The sequence below is a fragment of the Austrofundulus limnaeus genome, unplaced genomic scaffold (genome assembly GCF_001266775.1).
Source record: "Austrofundulus limnaeus strain Quisiro unplaced genomic scaffold, Austrofundulus_limnaeus-1.0 Scaffold85, whole genome shotgun sequence".
In the NCBI taxonomy this organism is placed as follows: Eukaryota; Metazoa; Chordata; class Actinopteri; order Cyprinodontiformes; family Rivulidae; genus Austrofundulus; species Austrofundulus limnaeus.
In genome coordinates this window covers 1,810,341-1,826,654 of record NW_013952487.1, presented here as the reverse complement: position 1 = coordinate 1,826,654, position 16,314 = coordinate 1,810,341, and the positions used below count along the sequence as shown (strand labels likewise).

The 16,314-nt window shown below is 38.9% G+C and overlaps 1 protein-coding gene across 1 annotated transcript in view; it reads right to left on the bottom strand.

The window, feature by feature from the left end:
* nrxn3a (neurexin 3a) overlaps positions 1-16,314 on the bottom strand; it is a 142,829-nt gene that overhangs the window by 36,631 nt on the left and 89,884 nt on the right. The window contains 7 exon segments of the mRNA XM_014011880.1: positions 1,904-2,077; positions 4,162-4,352; positions 4,492-4,752; positions 6,125-6,245; positions 6,505-6,624; positions 10,448-10,474; positions 12,016-12,219. Of these exon segments, the coding sequence (XP_013867334.1) occupies positions 1,904-2,077; positions 4,162-4,352; positions 4,492-4,752; positions 6,125-6,245; positions 6,505-6,624; positions 10,448-10,474; positions 12,016-12,219 (1,098 nt within the window).

The window sequence follows — 16,314 nt, the reverse complement described above, 5'->3', positions numbered from 1 at the left end:
ATTATGGTAAATTCAAAATATTTAATCAATTATTTCATTATTTTGTATTTAATAGTTTAATTTAAATTTATATTACCTAATTTTTTACTTAAAGATGAAGTTCTTAAAATCTATTCAATTATATTAATTGTCACTTTGTTGCCATCATTTTTTTAAGTAGACACTGGTCAAACTTTTCTGAGTGTGGTAAGAAATGATTGAATTATTGTACGTTTTCATTTCAGAGATGTAAATTGAAAATTACCATGAGATAAAATGCATTTTCTACAGGAAACACAAATATGTGGCCAAACAATTCACTTATATAGAACTGAGTTCTTATTTTCCTCAAGTCTGAAACACAGTTAACTTGTTTTTAAGGGCGGGGATTAAAAAAACAACTTTTTGAGTTTTATAATAATGCCATTCCATCGTGAAAAACACACCCAGTGTTCCTTTGACTCATTCATGCATGTTTGAGAAATCTCCTTGAATCTCCTGTGGCTGCCTGAATGCTTGCTGGTACAAAGCTCCGCCTATTTACACAAAACCCCTCCCTCAGTCTGCAACCAAAGTCCCGCACCACAGAGCACCCCTCTCCTGAAGCACTGCTGTGAAGAAGTGCTGAAGTGGGAGTAGGAAATGGTAGGAGGTTCTGAAAGAGACAGAGGCCAATTTCAAGGCGTTTAGACTTTGATGCAAAGTCAGCAGACAGCATTTTCATAACAACTGAAGGTAACAGTTACTTGATTGTGGTAAAGAATTGAACTATATGCTTGAAAAATGCACAACGCCACCTTTTATATTCAAACATCTCCTTTATGATAATCTTTTGTTYGTCACTTTAACTGCCTCCATGTGATTTTAAAATCTCTCTCTTTTTACAGCAAATGAGTAAATTGTCTCCACATCAGMGTGTCCCTCACTCTGTGGGTGCGATTAAGGACGGACGGCCCACAGCGGTTTCAACTGTTGTGTTAAAAAAATCAAGCCATTGTGGTCTTACCATTCGGACTTTATTTTTTCTTTGTGTATTTTTTGTTGCGGTGCTGTTTGTAAGTGCTTGTGTAACCGTGGGCGGCCAGTTTGTTTGAAACCTCCTGGTTATCTGCTCAACTTCGTCTCCTTCACCTCTCTCCGGGAAGTGTTTACAAGTTCTGCCTTTCTCAAAATCGCCAAAAAGGTTAGATGGTTTTATCACTGCTTTCACCATGTCGTTGTATCACGCCGCTGGCTCGTATTCCAAAACAACATAAGCGTCTCTCTCCAGGAGGAAATTTGCACAAGTAACTCCTTTCCTCWGTCAATCTCAGCACTGGCCTGGCCCTTGCCTTCCTACTCAGTTCTGCAATTCCTCTGAATTCAGACTTCAGGTGCTCTTGWTAATTTGACTAAATGTGTTTGCAGAAAACAGGAGTTTGTCAGAGGAGCCTAAAGAGGCAGAGATTAATAAAAAGTCAGCTGAGCATAAAGAAAAACTCCTCGTTTTAAATGTGGCGTCAAACCACCTGAAACTTAAACCCAATAGAAGCTGTGCAGTGTCAACTTTTATTATTTTTGATTCTTTTAATTAATAACACACAACAATCAGAAAAACAAGTACAAAAACATGAGAGGAAATTCAAAGCAGAGCACCTGTGAGTTTATGTTGCTGAGCTGGCAAACTGCTCTGATGGTGACAGCCGGCCAATGTGGCCGATAACGTGACGATGCAGATGAAGCGTTGGATGTTTGGTTTGACTCTAGCAGTGGGTAAATGAGGCAACGAGCAGAGTTATTAGGGTGAAGTGAGTCCCGTGTGGATGCAGGGCTGGAGAGCTACTGTTTGCTGAAGAGCTACTGTTTGCATTGAGCAGGAAGAAAGGGCTGCTGGAGCTGAAGTTGGAGAAGTCTAAATCAGGCAGCGATCTGAGGGACGGTGTACCTTCACATCCACGTTCGATCTGCCCGCTGCGAAACAGGGCGTCGTTCAGGAGGTCCGGCAGGCGCCCGTTGAGGTCCACTGACGCCAAACAACCCTGGAAGCCCTCCCTGGAAGCCACCAGTTTGGGCAGGTTCCCATACATGCCTGGACCCAGTCCTGCAATGAACAGATCACCTGCAGAGCAAACAGACAAAAACACACAGAGCAGGAAAACCCAAAGGTTGTCAGGTGTCCATTCAAACAGTAAACAAGTGCATGGTGTTCGTTATAACTGTCTTTAAATARGTTAGTATTCTGGTATCTATCTGCAACAGTCTGTTTGATTTATTTGTGTATTCAGGGGCGGAGCTAGACATTTTTGCATGGGGTGGCAGTGGCACAGGGGTGGCCAAGCTGGTTTTTAGGGAGTGCACATACAAATAAATAAAACTGCTCCGAATTTCAAAATTCAAGATGAGCACCACAGCTAACTTCAAATGTCTTTAATTTATCCATTTTAAGAAATATTAAYCTGAAATTTTGTGTGGGATTGTTGCTAAGAATGCTGATTCTTAGTCCCAACTAAGATAACAGCTAATGCTCATTCTAATTTCACAAATGTCTATCATAGCTTATATGCCACAGCTATTAGTGACATACTTCTGTTAAAATTTAGGCCACGAGCACCACATCCGGGTCCTGCCTACTGTGCATTTTTTTACCGTTAGCTCCTAGAACTAGACCATGAAAAAGTCACAAAAGTTAAAGCATTTGTGAGCTACTATAAAATGTGAGTTCTGTTGTGTGCCGTTGTGTCCACTAACCAGTAKGTACAAGAGAGTAGTTAGTTTTTCTCCATATTCCTCTTGATGAGGAGTAAAGGCAACAACAATAGATCGTGGCTATACGCAGGGAAAACTTAGCTATAAAAGCTCACACTCGCATTTGTAGTGGGCATTACAAACCTGAGGATATTCAAGAGCCAGCGTCAGAAACGAGAACATGGAGATRAAAGAAGGGAACTGTACAATTACCCCCTTCACTGCCAAGACCCGAGAGAGCAAAGACCATCTCCAGAGGACAGCGAGGAAGCTAACACAGCAGACTAGACYTCCAAATCACGATTATGCCACTACTACAGACTCTGCAGTTGTGGATTTAGTGCTGGAGGTAAATGACATTATCCGGGAGGAAATCTGCCAGCTCTGGGAACAGTTTGAGAGCCTGACGCTGAGGCAGCTGTTCGACATTCACCGTTTTGCTGCTTCCGTCAAGAACATTAGATTCTTCACAAGGTAGGGGTGTGTGTGTGCGTGTTTGTATTATACAGAGTATGAAATTATTTTAGGRKACTTTTTCACGAGTTTAGACAATCAATTTAAAGTCCAGACTCTGCTCTTTCCAACAATATAAGTGTCACTGCTTTACATGAAAAATCCACAGAACAAGCAGCCGAGGAATAATGAAAAAGGCTTAATTCTGGACGTCTCACCTTTGTTTTTTTATGGGTTTAATCAACTTTAGAGTAATTTTTTCCACTTGACTGGACTTTATTCAACTTGTACATCTCCTATGTTAACGATGGTACATGTACTATGCAAATCCTGTATTGTGGACAGCTGCCACTGAGTGAAAAAAGCCCACGCTAACACATTGTTGCCTGCGAACTGCAAGTGTTGTCTGTGGCCAAAAAGTATGGAAGTACTAGAATGGAAGTCTGTGGCATATAGGCTATTTAGTCATTTTTAAACACACATCTGAAAATGTGTGAAGTAGTACCCAGGAAATAATCTTCCGCAAAATCTGATTTCAAATACAAAATCCAAGATGGCTGCCAAAGCTAATTTCAAATGGCTACAACTCAGCCATTTTTAGGAATACTGAGCTGAAATTTGGTGTGGTGGTAGCCAAAAGCGACATCTTTGAAATGCCACATGCAAACCCCACCCCACTTGTCAGTCATTAAGGGGTGGCATCTAGGGTGGCCAATCAAGTGCTAGAAGTGCCACCACCCCTCTGGCTCTGCCTCCGTTTGCATTTAACCTTGAAAAGCTTGTACGATTTCATCACGAGCTGTTTGCTCTGCTCTTCCTCTATGCTGGTTGGGTTTTTAGTTTTTAACACATCAAATCTCAGCAGGTTTTTAAGCTGCTCAAGTTTACTCCCATCCAATAAATGGGGAAAATACTAAAAAGGAACTTGAATATTGCCAAAAATCAATAATGTTAGCAGATCTGGTACCCAAAACAGTTAAGRTGAAGTCATGTGACAGAACCTACCTTTCAGGTCCAGGTTCTTGGCCCCATTGATTGTCTGACTTGTGGCTGTAGCATCTACTTTCAGTGTGTGTGTATTGCTGTTGTCTCGGGTTATGGCCACATTGTGCCACTGGTTGTCGTTCAGCGCTCTCTCACTTTTGCCCTTGATCAGGTTGGGACCATTCCCAAGATCAAAAACATAATGAATGTACCTGCAAAACATATTTATTAGAGAAATATGGTTGTCTTCAATCCAGCATCAAGGTTTTCTCTTTTTCACTTAATGAAAACAAATATTTTATGCTGATGGTTAAAAATGTCAAAAAAATGTCCTTTCAAAATAAAACTCACCCTTTAACCAGCTCCACCGCAATGAAATCGTTACCATCTCCRGAGTTGAAGATGATGAAGCCGTCGGCGGAGGTGGTCTTGAACTGAAAGAACAGATGCATGGATGTGTAGGCCTGCAGGGTGGCCAGGCTCAGATAGCTGCTCTTAGTCTTGAAGGTGACGGGGTCGGCGATAATGGAACGGACCCCAAAACGAGCATTCAGCTCGCAGTAATCAATGTCTCCATTCTTGCACAAGTCGATGTAGAGCATGCCGTTAAATCTGAGGGGAGGGAAAGAACGGGAACATTAAAGGTGCGGATCATTTTGTTCTTTAGGGTATGGACTGTGGAGAACATCTTTTGACCTTGTGAAATCATTAAACAGGAAAAATGTTCCTCTGGGCAGGATACAACTTTATTTTTTGGATTATAAGACTTCTGTTTGATAGTTTTCATGTTCGGTCAAAGAATGCCTAATTGAAAACAGAATTTCTTGGTCGGCATATCAAACATACTGACACAAACAACAGATTAAACGCAGAACAATAATGTTTGGTGTAACGTTTTTAAAACGTTCCTTAAGGCAATGTAAACAAAGGCTTTTGATTCTGATATCCACAATGTCTAGAACTTGTGTACAAGTCTGCCAACTCGTACACAAACTTTACTTCAAGTTGTTACCATTTCGTACCCACACATTTTCACACAAACTGAGACGCGCATGGACCTGAAGGCCTTTGGGTTGACTAGTTTAATGTCATGAATTGAAAAGCTGCAAAGTTTATTTCTAAAATGACCYCTGTCTTATTCGAGTTTAGAAGCAGAAAATRCAGTCAATTTATGTCTCATGTTTGTAGTTTAAGTAACTGATTAGATTCATCAGGTTTCATGGATAAATATAACTAAGTATCATCAGCATAGCAATAGAAATTTGTCCCATGCTGTTTAATAACTTTACCTAATGGAAGCATATATAAAGTGAAGCGGATTGGTCCAAGCACTGAACCCTGAGGAACTCCATAACTAATTCTGGTGTAAGGAGAGGATTCATTATTAACATTAACAAACTGGAATCTGTCAATTAAATAAGACTTAAACATTTCAGAGCTGTTCCTGTAATCCCAATATCAAGTTCAAGCCTCTAATATTGTGATCAATTGTATGAAATGCAGCACTGAGGTCTAACAGAACAAGAATGGACACAAGTCCACTGTTTGACAAGACAAGTATGGACACATGTCCACTGTCTAACAGGACAAGAATGGACACAACTTTCACCAGTGACTTTCTGTGCAATGATGAGCTCTAAACCCTGACTGAAACTCCTCAAATAGATTATTTCTGTCCAGATGTTCATACAATTGATTTGCAACTATTTTGTCAAGAATTTTTATTAATTAGATATGGATCTAGGTTTATAGTTGGTCAGAACTCTTGAACCAAGATCAGGTTTCTTAAGTAGAGGTTTAATTACAACAACCTTAAAGCTCTGTAGCACATAACCATTCATTACAGACAAATAAAGCAAATCTAAAATATGGATATTATCTTAGAGGCGTGCATTGACCTGTAGGCCTTCAGGTTGGCGATGTGACCTCACATGCAGAGGAACCAGCTCTAATGTTGTACCAAACAGTTTACATTTGAAAGTACCTAAGGCTCTGCAGATGGCCAATGAAGCTGGACGGGACGGCGGAAACAAAGCGGCGCTCGGTCATCATGCCCGTTTCGATGTTGTGGAACTCCAGCCGGGTGTGATCTCCCACCATCTGCCCTGTAGACGGGGAGGGTGGAGGGGATGGGTTGAAAAGAAAGACAAAAAAACGAAAAGAAAACAGAACACTGTCTGACACTAACACAAGAGGGCTGATTTAAGGAGAAGATTACAATAAGAGTATTAGATAAAAGCAAACTTGTCACTAATTGTTTCACAGCTACATACGCTCATTATTCTGAGAATTATTGGCAACATGCCCCTGCAAGGTGAAATTACACTAACAAAGCAACACAAAGAACATTTCCAGGTGAAGTACCTTCTGTTACAACATCGTCAACCGTTAGCTTGTAGGCTTTGCCTCGACGCACCACGCGCACTGTATGCCATTCATTATCATTGAGCTTTTGCCCAGCAAACAGGGTCTCCGGTCCCTTGCCTGAGAACAATGGTCAGTCACAAAGTTAAGGACAAACTGAGCCTTAAACCAAACCTTTGTTTCTTCTACAGCTCAGTCTGAACACATTCTACAAGCTGCTCAGAGGCACGGGGGAAAAAACTAAAATAAAATAAAATAAAATAAATTAACTTCTGACAAGAAAACGTGGAATTCATTCAGGAAACAAAGGTTTGGTTCAGTCAGTGAACTACACATAAAATTACAAAAAACATCTACGTTCTTATCAAAACACCAGATTTATGCTGCAGTGAGGAAGAATCCTGAAGGAGAAATTGCTTTTACTCATGCAGGCTTAAAGAAATCTTCCTCTTTTAGTTCATTTTGTTAGATGTATGAAGTTTACCTATGAACGAACAGTGAGGTCCTCTCAAGTGATGAGACACTACTTGGACTTTAGATCGTTTACACACTTAACATATTTAATATTTCTGTTTGTGTTAGTGGTAAATCTAAATTMACCAGTTGTTTATTTCATTAAATGAGTTTCCTAAAGAACGTAAAATACAAGTTCAGTTTAAAACTATAGATATTCCCTTGGCTTTCCAAAATATTCATCCCCAATCTTTCATCCAAACTTTGGAAAAGCTGATGTTGGGAGTCGTTTCTTTTATATCATAGATTTAAAATCACTGAGGGAGAAATATTTTTCGGATACAAACTAAATTTGCTGGTTGGATTTTGGAAATAAAAAAAAGGTCCAAATGTGAGAATTTAATGGGAATGTGGAAATATTTGTGTTTATCAGTATTTTGTGAAGAAATTACTTTATGAACCTCTCAGAATAAAAAAGCAGTTTTAGTTAACAAACTCATTATTATATGAACGTTTGTTTTGTTTGTTTTTTTACTTTAAGTTAAAATCAAAAGAGTCAAAGATTTTTAAAAGCTCATAAGTAAAAGCAATGGTAGCAGCAGCAGACATAATTTACATAGAGAGCTAATTAATGCACTATCCCAACTGGGTATAACATTAGTAACACATTAAACTGTTTATAAAGTTAAATTATTTATAACATTATAGCATAATATTTATTTTTAACAAAAACAAAGGCATTTTATTCTGTGAGGCAAACATTAAACACCATAAAACCTGTCTCTTTATAATTTCTTTCAGAACATGATTTTTATATAAGTGAACTTTTGTTTATTATCATTTTAACTTGTTTTAATTGCCAGTAATTTTTTTGTAATGTTTATCCAGGGACAAAAGTGGTGAAAAAGAAAAACAGATGTTCTGAACATGAATGTGAAAATCACAACTTTTCATTTCACATTTTCCACTTTTCCACAGCTTTTATTGATTTGCTGTGATCTWAATCCTTGTAATATAGTTTTATATCCATTATTGTTATTAACTTTCCTTAAATGAGCAAAGTGAACATGTATTAGTTTGTGTTGAAAAACAGGTAAATTTTCAGAGATGGATTTAAATTAAAAATACAAGTTAAAAAAGAAAACAAACCCTGTAGAGGTCAACCAAACACTAAAAAAACCCAGTAAAATAATCACAACTAAACATTTAAATTTGTAATTTAATGAGATGTACAACCTTAAATTAGAAAAAGTTGGGATGTTGTGTAAAGGTAAAGAAAGCCAAAATTCGCAAATATCATAAACCGTTATTTATCCACAAACTAGTCCCGGATTAAGCTCCAAAGTTTTTTATCAGTCAGATTCCAGTGTGAAAAACATCTGTTTGACCCCCTTTTAAAAGTTTTTGGCTGTTTGACTATTTTTATAAACTGCTGATTCCTGGTACAACAGTCAGCTGTGGAGGAGAGTCGCCTTTTTTTAGTGAGTGGTTGAAGCAAAATGCAGCATCTTAGTACTTTCATCACAAACAAACACTCCCACAAACTTCTGACCAATCACACAATAAAGTTCTTACATGTTCTTATGTGGAGGGGGGTAAAAAGATCAACCCACAGGTTGCGACGAAGCTACCAAAATGTCGACAATGCGAACAGAACGACGCAATTTTCTTCATGAAACTGCGACAGTTCTGCACTATTTCGGCAGTTCGGCTGCAGCCTTTACAGTGTTGTTCGCGTATGGCTTCTTATTTGCATGATAGAGCTTTAAGCAATGTTTGTGGCACACTGAACTGTGTTAGAAGAGTGAGACTTCTACAGACTTCTAAAATCTTTTGATGATATTGTGAGCTGTAGATGATGGGTTATTTAAAGTCTTTCTGATGAGGAACATTATTCTGAAACTGTTTTTAACAGTTTTTCTGCTCATCTACACCTCAGAGATTCYATCTCTAAAAATTGTTTTAATATGGCTGCACCAATCAACATGAAATTTGGCAGGAATGTAGATGAGTCCGACCTACACTGAGCCAGCCAACGGTTTTATGATACACCCCATATTTGAAGAGGGGGCTCCATCTAAAATGGGGCTGTCTAGACATACYAAAATGCTTATAACTCAAGAACTATTCAACATAGGAGCATGCTGATCGGAGGAGGCGAATTCCTGATTTATTGCAAAATGAAAGCGATCCTGACAGCGGTCCAGACCATTGAGAAGCTGTCAGGTGCAGTGGAAGGATTCTGCCGGGCTGGAAGCACACAGACRCAGTTGCTGGGGGAGATAAATTGCAAACTGGATGTGGTTTTGACGAGAATTGCATCACAGGAGCGAGCCTTGGCACGTGGGTGAAGCTTCAGATGGTGAGCTGACTGGAATTTTTCACCACTTTCAGAGATGCAYTTAAGATATTAAAAAGCAGCAGGAAAATTTGAGGCTGTTTTGTCCCAAAACAATTGTGTTTATCCATTCGGCTCCCAGTGGCTCGGCCTCGACTACCATGCTATCTAAACTCCYCAAGGATGAGATGTCAACAAGGCCTTGATTCCCTCCCACCGTCCCATCCCCCATGTTAGACCTMGCCTGTGAACCCAAGYCCAAGGAGGAGGAATCTCTGAASTCTGGCGAACTGAGCATGGAGACAGTAACATCATGGACTCTGGAGGGTGCTGGTCTCAGGCTCTATCAAGGAGATCCACCGGCTCCACTGAACCCCGCCCCATCTCACGTTACCTGACCTAGCTCCCTCACTTCCCCAGTTGTCTGCTCTGTTGCGAGTGCTTGTTTTTTCTTTTTGTGCATACGATTTTATGTTTCTGATGTAAATGTAGGATCAGAGCAATTTTTTTAACTCATCTCTCCTACTGTGTATTTCCAGCTGCAAATCGTAGCGCGACCGGGTTGCGCATGACCTGTTCCCCCATGTTTGTCATYTACGTCTTCTTGAATGGGTGTTCTTAACTGCAGTTTTGTTCTACATTGCATCCCTGATGTTATGTGAATGACAATAAAGCGAATCTGAATCTGCATTGGTTCTTTGCGTACCTGCAGAGGTCATATATGCTAGTGSTATGCAGTATCTAGTTTTGAAACCTTTTGTTGTATTAAAGTTTTAGAAACATGTTGGGGTCTCAAAGATGGTACCTTTTTTAAGTTTTAACAGTTGATGAATTTCTATTGTTTCATTGTGAATGAAAAATGGGTTTATGAGATTTGGAAATCGTTCCATAATATCTTTATTTACAATTTTTCACCACATCCCAACTTTTCCATCATTATGTTTGTGCGTCCCGTTAAAAAAAGATCAGAACTGTTTAGGTAACACCACTATGAGTTTTACTGATGAATTATTGGCAGTGAAATTTTCAAACTCTAAACTCCTCTACGATTAAACGAAGAGAGGCAGTTCTGTTTGGACATTTTTAGGAAAACAAGAACAAGAACAAAACAATCAACACAGAGAGCAAAATGAAACTTGAGTGTTAACTTACTGGAGTTACAGTTTATCCTGATACAGTCTAGATGGGGAAGAATAAATGACAGATGAAATTGCATCCTTCAAGGTTACAGCTGCAGACATCCAAAAACAAAAAGTCCACCCTTCCGGGGACGTACACATGCGGGAAGGCGGCCATTTCTAGTTTTCTGCTTTTTAAAGTCAACTTTTAACCAGATCATTGTACAAATATGGAGAAAAGAATGAAACTTTTCTCATTTGAAGAGTTTATGCGTGATTTTTGAGCACCTGTACTCGTTATAAAATGGCCACTGTGGTACCAGCTACGAGGCTTTTCCAACCCAACATTAACCTCTAACCAAATAGTCAAAGTATTCACATTAACAAAAAGGCTGCAGTCTTTAGTTTTGGTGCCAAATTTCTTCGTGAAATAGAAGAAAATTGCAGTTTGATTAGCTTTTCAAACAAAGAATAGAGCGAAATGATGGGATCTGAGATCTGAGCAGCTGCAGCGTGGGTCGGTCACCACGTGGCTGATGGTTTCATGTGTCGTCAACCGCAACAGAAAAGTGGGAGCAAACAGCCGCGATCCAATCAGCACCAGCACCGTGCAGAGGCACAGGATCCCCAACCTTCAGATCTGGAGAACTACACTGCCCCTATTTGGCWCTAAGCTGCATCAAAAGCTGAATCTAGAACATCTATTTGACACAAAGCGTGTTGAAAGTTACACAGGTGATAYGCTAACAAGAGATAAACTGAAATCTAAGGTGCTGAATGCAATCAGTAAGAATCTATCTAAATGAGATTATYAATTAGTTAATGCCTTTTAAAACTACTTTTGCTCTTTTAAGTAACTCACTGCATATAAAGGGGATAAATTGAGTTTTGTGACAGGAGTCATGTGTCGTCATTTGTTACGGAGACATCTGGAGTGTTTGGCGGCGTGTGGGGTCGCAGCCAGCTGCAGGTTTTGCTGGGCTCTGTTCTCGGGCTGTTCGCCTGACGGGCCGCAGGCTTAAGGCCTTTGAAGGGGTGAATACCATCTTTTGACAAAGCATGATGGAAAAAAATGGAGGTGACAGGTAAACCAAAAGAGAATAAGACGCTGAAAAAAGCACACAGTTCCATTAAAGATACTGTTGTTAGCAAAAAATAAATAAATAAATAAATAAATAAAGAACATATGCAGAGTAACAGGAAGTGACTTCATGTCAGAAAACAACGTTAAAAATACAGAGTTTCTTCCAATATTCTGATATTGTTTATAATAATCTGATTATTTTTGATGCAACTATCTCAATGTGATTCGTAAAGGTATAATTTTCTGTTTTTACCACTGAGATTAAACAGTGTACTCTCATGCAATYAAATATAAAACTATAATCTATCTAAAGTAGGTAAAAATCTTTCAGCTGACAGCGATGAGGAACTGATYAGAAGATGCTCAAAGACAGAACGAAGGAAAGCCAAGAACTGGAGACGTTACCGCCGAGTGGTAAAGCGTCTCAGGGTGAGGATGGAGGTTGGGAGGCAGATGAAGGGAGAGGGGAGGTGGAGGTGAAGGTGGTGGTGGAGGTGGGGTGGGGAGACATACGATACCTAAGTTGACTGTGAGTTTAACGCAGCTGCCGTCCAGCTCGAGCCGCAGCGTGTCGGCCGAGTCCTTGGAGGTGGTGGCCATGAGGAGGCCGTAGGCCCGCTGGGAGCGGAAGCGCAGGGAGACGTCCTCGGCCTCCGTGTGCATGATGTTCGGCATCACCACCTTCATGTACATGCTGCCGTCATAGGAGAGGATGGAGGCCTCTGCAGGGGGACGGTGGGGCAGGCGTTAGCAATTATCACTATAATTAAAACATCTCGTCCAGAACTGATGCAGAAAAACTGTTCCATGCTTTTATTGCCTCTGGGTCAGAAGGTTTCCCAAACTTTTCACAACATAGCCCCACCCAAACAGTCTGCTACAAAATATGTAAAGAAACATACATTTTTAGAAAGTTTTTCCTGACTTGTAGTCATGATTTAACAATTTTTACATTTATTTAGCATAAGAATGTTATTAACTAACATGGTTTGAACTTTATTCCCACTGAAAAAAACAATTGTTGACAATAAGAGCTAAATAAAACTTCTCTTAAGCTCTCTTAAATAACATTTAAATACTGTATATTATAAATTATATTTCTTAATTTAATTGAAAATCAGATAAGAAGATAATGATTAAAATATTTAACTTTTTTTTTTAATCTTCCCTCCAGCTTTCTGAACTTTTATAGCACCCTCTGGTGGCCTCCACTTTACAAAACACTAGACTGGATTACTGTAATTCTTTATTATCTGGGCATCCAAAAACCTCTTTAAGAAGTCTTCAGTTAATCCAAAATGCTGCTGCTAGAGTTTTAATGAGAGTTGGAAGGAGAGATCATATTTCTCCAGTTTTAGCTTCTCTCCACTGGCTCCCTGTTAAATTTAGAACATAATTTAAAATATTACTCCTAACATACAAAGCTCTTAACAACCAAGCTCCATCATATATTAAACATCTTATTGTTCCATATTTTCCTAACAGAGCACTTCACTGTCAGACTGCAGGTTTACTTGTGGTTCCTGGAGTTTCTAAAAGTAGAATGGGAGGCAGAGCTTTCAGTTATCAAGCTCCTCTCTTGTGGAACCAACTTCCAGTTTCTGTCTGTGAGGCTGACACTCTGTCTACTTTTAAGATTAGACTGAAGACTTTCCTTTTTCATAAATCCTGTAGTTAAGATTTAGGTTTCCTGAATTATTCTTCATTTCTGCTGCTATAGACTTAGACTGCTGGAGCACAAACTGAGCACATTTCCTCACTCTGCTGTTGTCTTTAGTCTCTCTTCTCTACATGTTTGTTATAATTACTTATATCAATAATGTGTTTTCTTTGTCTCTCTTCCAGAGGAAAATACACCTGGACCAGTTCTTCTGTGTCTCTTTCCTGTCCTCCAACCAGCCGGTCGAGGCAGATGGTCTCCTGTCCTGAGCCTGGTTCTGCTGGACGTTTCTTCCTGATTAGCAGGGAGTTTTTCCTCTCCACRGTTTGCTCAGGATGGGAGACTGTGACGAAGTGATTCAACACAATCTGCTGGCTTATTTAGATTTATTGTTTTTGTGTACAGTGCTCTGAGTAGACTTTTGTTGTGACTTGAGTCTATATAAATAAGTAAATTAAATTTGCAGTGTCGGTCCCAAACACGGACAGCTGAAACTGTTAAGACTTTTAAATGTATGCATAAAACTCATCTTTACTCCTTGGCCTTTTGTTCTGGTAGAGCTTGAGATTCGAGTCAACATGTTAATGTTGCATTTATTTCTTTTCTAAATCTATCTTACTTTTTAACATTTTTTGTGTAGTTTTGTTGTTTTATTACTAGGCTGAATTGTGAAGCACTTTTGGTCAACTAACATTGTTTTTATGTGCTGTATAAATAAAATTGACATTGAATTTAATTCAATTATCAGCTGAGTTTTTATCAATTTGCTCAACGACTTTATTCCACTGAAGGACTTTAAGTTGCCACTGAAAAGTTTTAATTCCAGCAGAAAATCTGAAAAACAACCAGAATGAAGACGTTGCTGCATCATCACAAAAGGAGTAAAAGTTATTTTTATTTTCCTGGGAATGTGATGTTCTTCTGCTTTACTTTTATTTATGGGATTGTAAAAAATATTTCCATGTAACTCTATTGATTGTTTTTGTGTTTGCAAGTTTAATAAACTGCARTATCCTCTTTACAGTAAAAAAAAGTGCATATTCCTGGAGGTAACTTTAAGGTCTTTATTTCTTAAAATAATCTTTCAGATTTATTAAAAAAAATATCCCCTCCTCTTGCCTGCAGTTGTTCCATTTCAAACAGCTTTCCTCCTGCAGGGCTGCTTTTGTTTTCCTGCTTTCAGTTTGACTCAGACGTGATTATTTCTTCTGTCAAAATAACTTAATATGATAAATGATCRAATAAWGCAGAGAGGAATTACGTGTCCTCTYAACGCCCTTTTGTTCAATTTTGCTGCATGATGAGGGCGGTGGTAGATCAAACGGCCGCAGGGGGGAGACACAGTCCACTTGTCTGCTCATAGCTGTGTTATAACACAAACATCTAAACCACTCATTACAGATGAACAGATATTTAACATTGCATGTCTTTTTATAGTAAATTTCTCTGTGTATGTATGCTCAGATGCAATAAATGTACAGTGAGAGGAGGATGGCTCAGTTTGATGATGTAATTTAAAAGGAGTGCCATATTTAAAGGGATAACTTGGTTAAAACTGATGTTCTGTCAAATAGTAACTTATTGGCTGTGACACCAATCAGAGCACAAAGTTTGTAGAAAAAGGCAGAAGTCTGTCCAGAAAAGGCTGTGGCAGTGACTAACTAAAACTGCCTTTTTTTTRCTCTTTCCCTGCTTTATGACTCATGTGCTGATGAGGTAATAACTAGTGATCACTGTTTGACAGAACATCATCTAAAAATTGACTAAACTACCCTTTTAAGTTCTCATTGGGGCTTTAATGTGGTCTGTCACATTAACTCTGACGTGTCACGTCTCTTGGATGAGAGAAGGTCGCAGCAGGTTGTGCTCCAATGACTGATGCACTTTAAATATCCACTTTATAAATAACCTATAACACACCTTAACCTCGTTTGATTCACACTAATATTTTGCATCTCTGTTACAGGAAACTGTGAAAAGCGGATGARGTATAAAATGTAATACTGTTAAGCAATGTGTCACGACTGAAGTTCCTCTCCTGATGTGGAAAAGAGTACAATATCTGTAGCTCATAATTACAAGTGTTTTTTTTTCTTTTTCTTCTTAATCTTGTCATCCCTAAAATGGCTGAGCTGTATCTCTGCACTTTTTGACTCACTTTATATGCACAGATCTATATAAATGCAAATTGGTTCCTGTGTCTGTCTCTACAGATCAGCCAAGTCTCCTCACACACGTTATTACTGCACTGGACTTCATCTCTATGTTAGAACTGAAAGTATCAAATAGAGATTATAAATATACAGATGTCTGTTTTGCTCTCTGAAACCTTTGACAGCTGATTTACTAGTTTTCATCAACATGTTTCCTAATCACCTGTTCAGATACACTGAGGTCGGCAGGATCAGTTTGTCAGATTAGTTGAAGCTTTGGTGTCTTTGCTTCGTTGCAGTTTAAAAGCAAATAAAACAATGATTTTTTTGAGTCGTCACTTTAGCTTCAACAAAACCAAATTATCAGCAGGTTAAAGCAGCTTCTTAGTTAAAGAAATGTATTAACTAGAAGCACTCAGAGAGTGCAAACCTCCGCCAAAACCAATTTCCTCATCCTGTAAGAGTTAATGCGCAAAAGCAGAGATGGAAACACATTTGCTGAATAAGTTCTGATGTGTTGAACATTTAAGCAGCAGTATGCACAGGATTTCTTCTCGGTGGAGTCCAATGTGAAAAAACAAAAGTCAGACTGGTCACCCGATGTTATTCATCATCAAACTGGTGTGGGATTAAGCTCCTAAGTTTTCATCAGTCACATTTCACCAAGTAAAATGTCTGTTTTATCCCCTTGTATGAGTTTGTAATGGTTTGACTCTCTTCATTTCTATGCAGATGATTTAGTGATCTACTGCTATTCTTCATCACTTGTACAGGCAATTCAGTATCTGCAGCTCGCTTTTAATGTAGTTCAAACCCGCTTACAAACTCTGAAATTAGTTCTAAACGTGGATAAGACGAAGGCAATGGCTTTTTCAAACTCTAGAAAACCACCAGACGTCCCTCTACTGCTTACCACTGCTGTAGGGACACAAATTGAGTTTGTCAGTACGTATAAATATTTGGGCTTCATTTTAGATAAAGAACTTTCTTTTAAAAATCACATA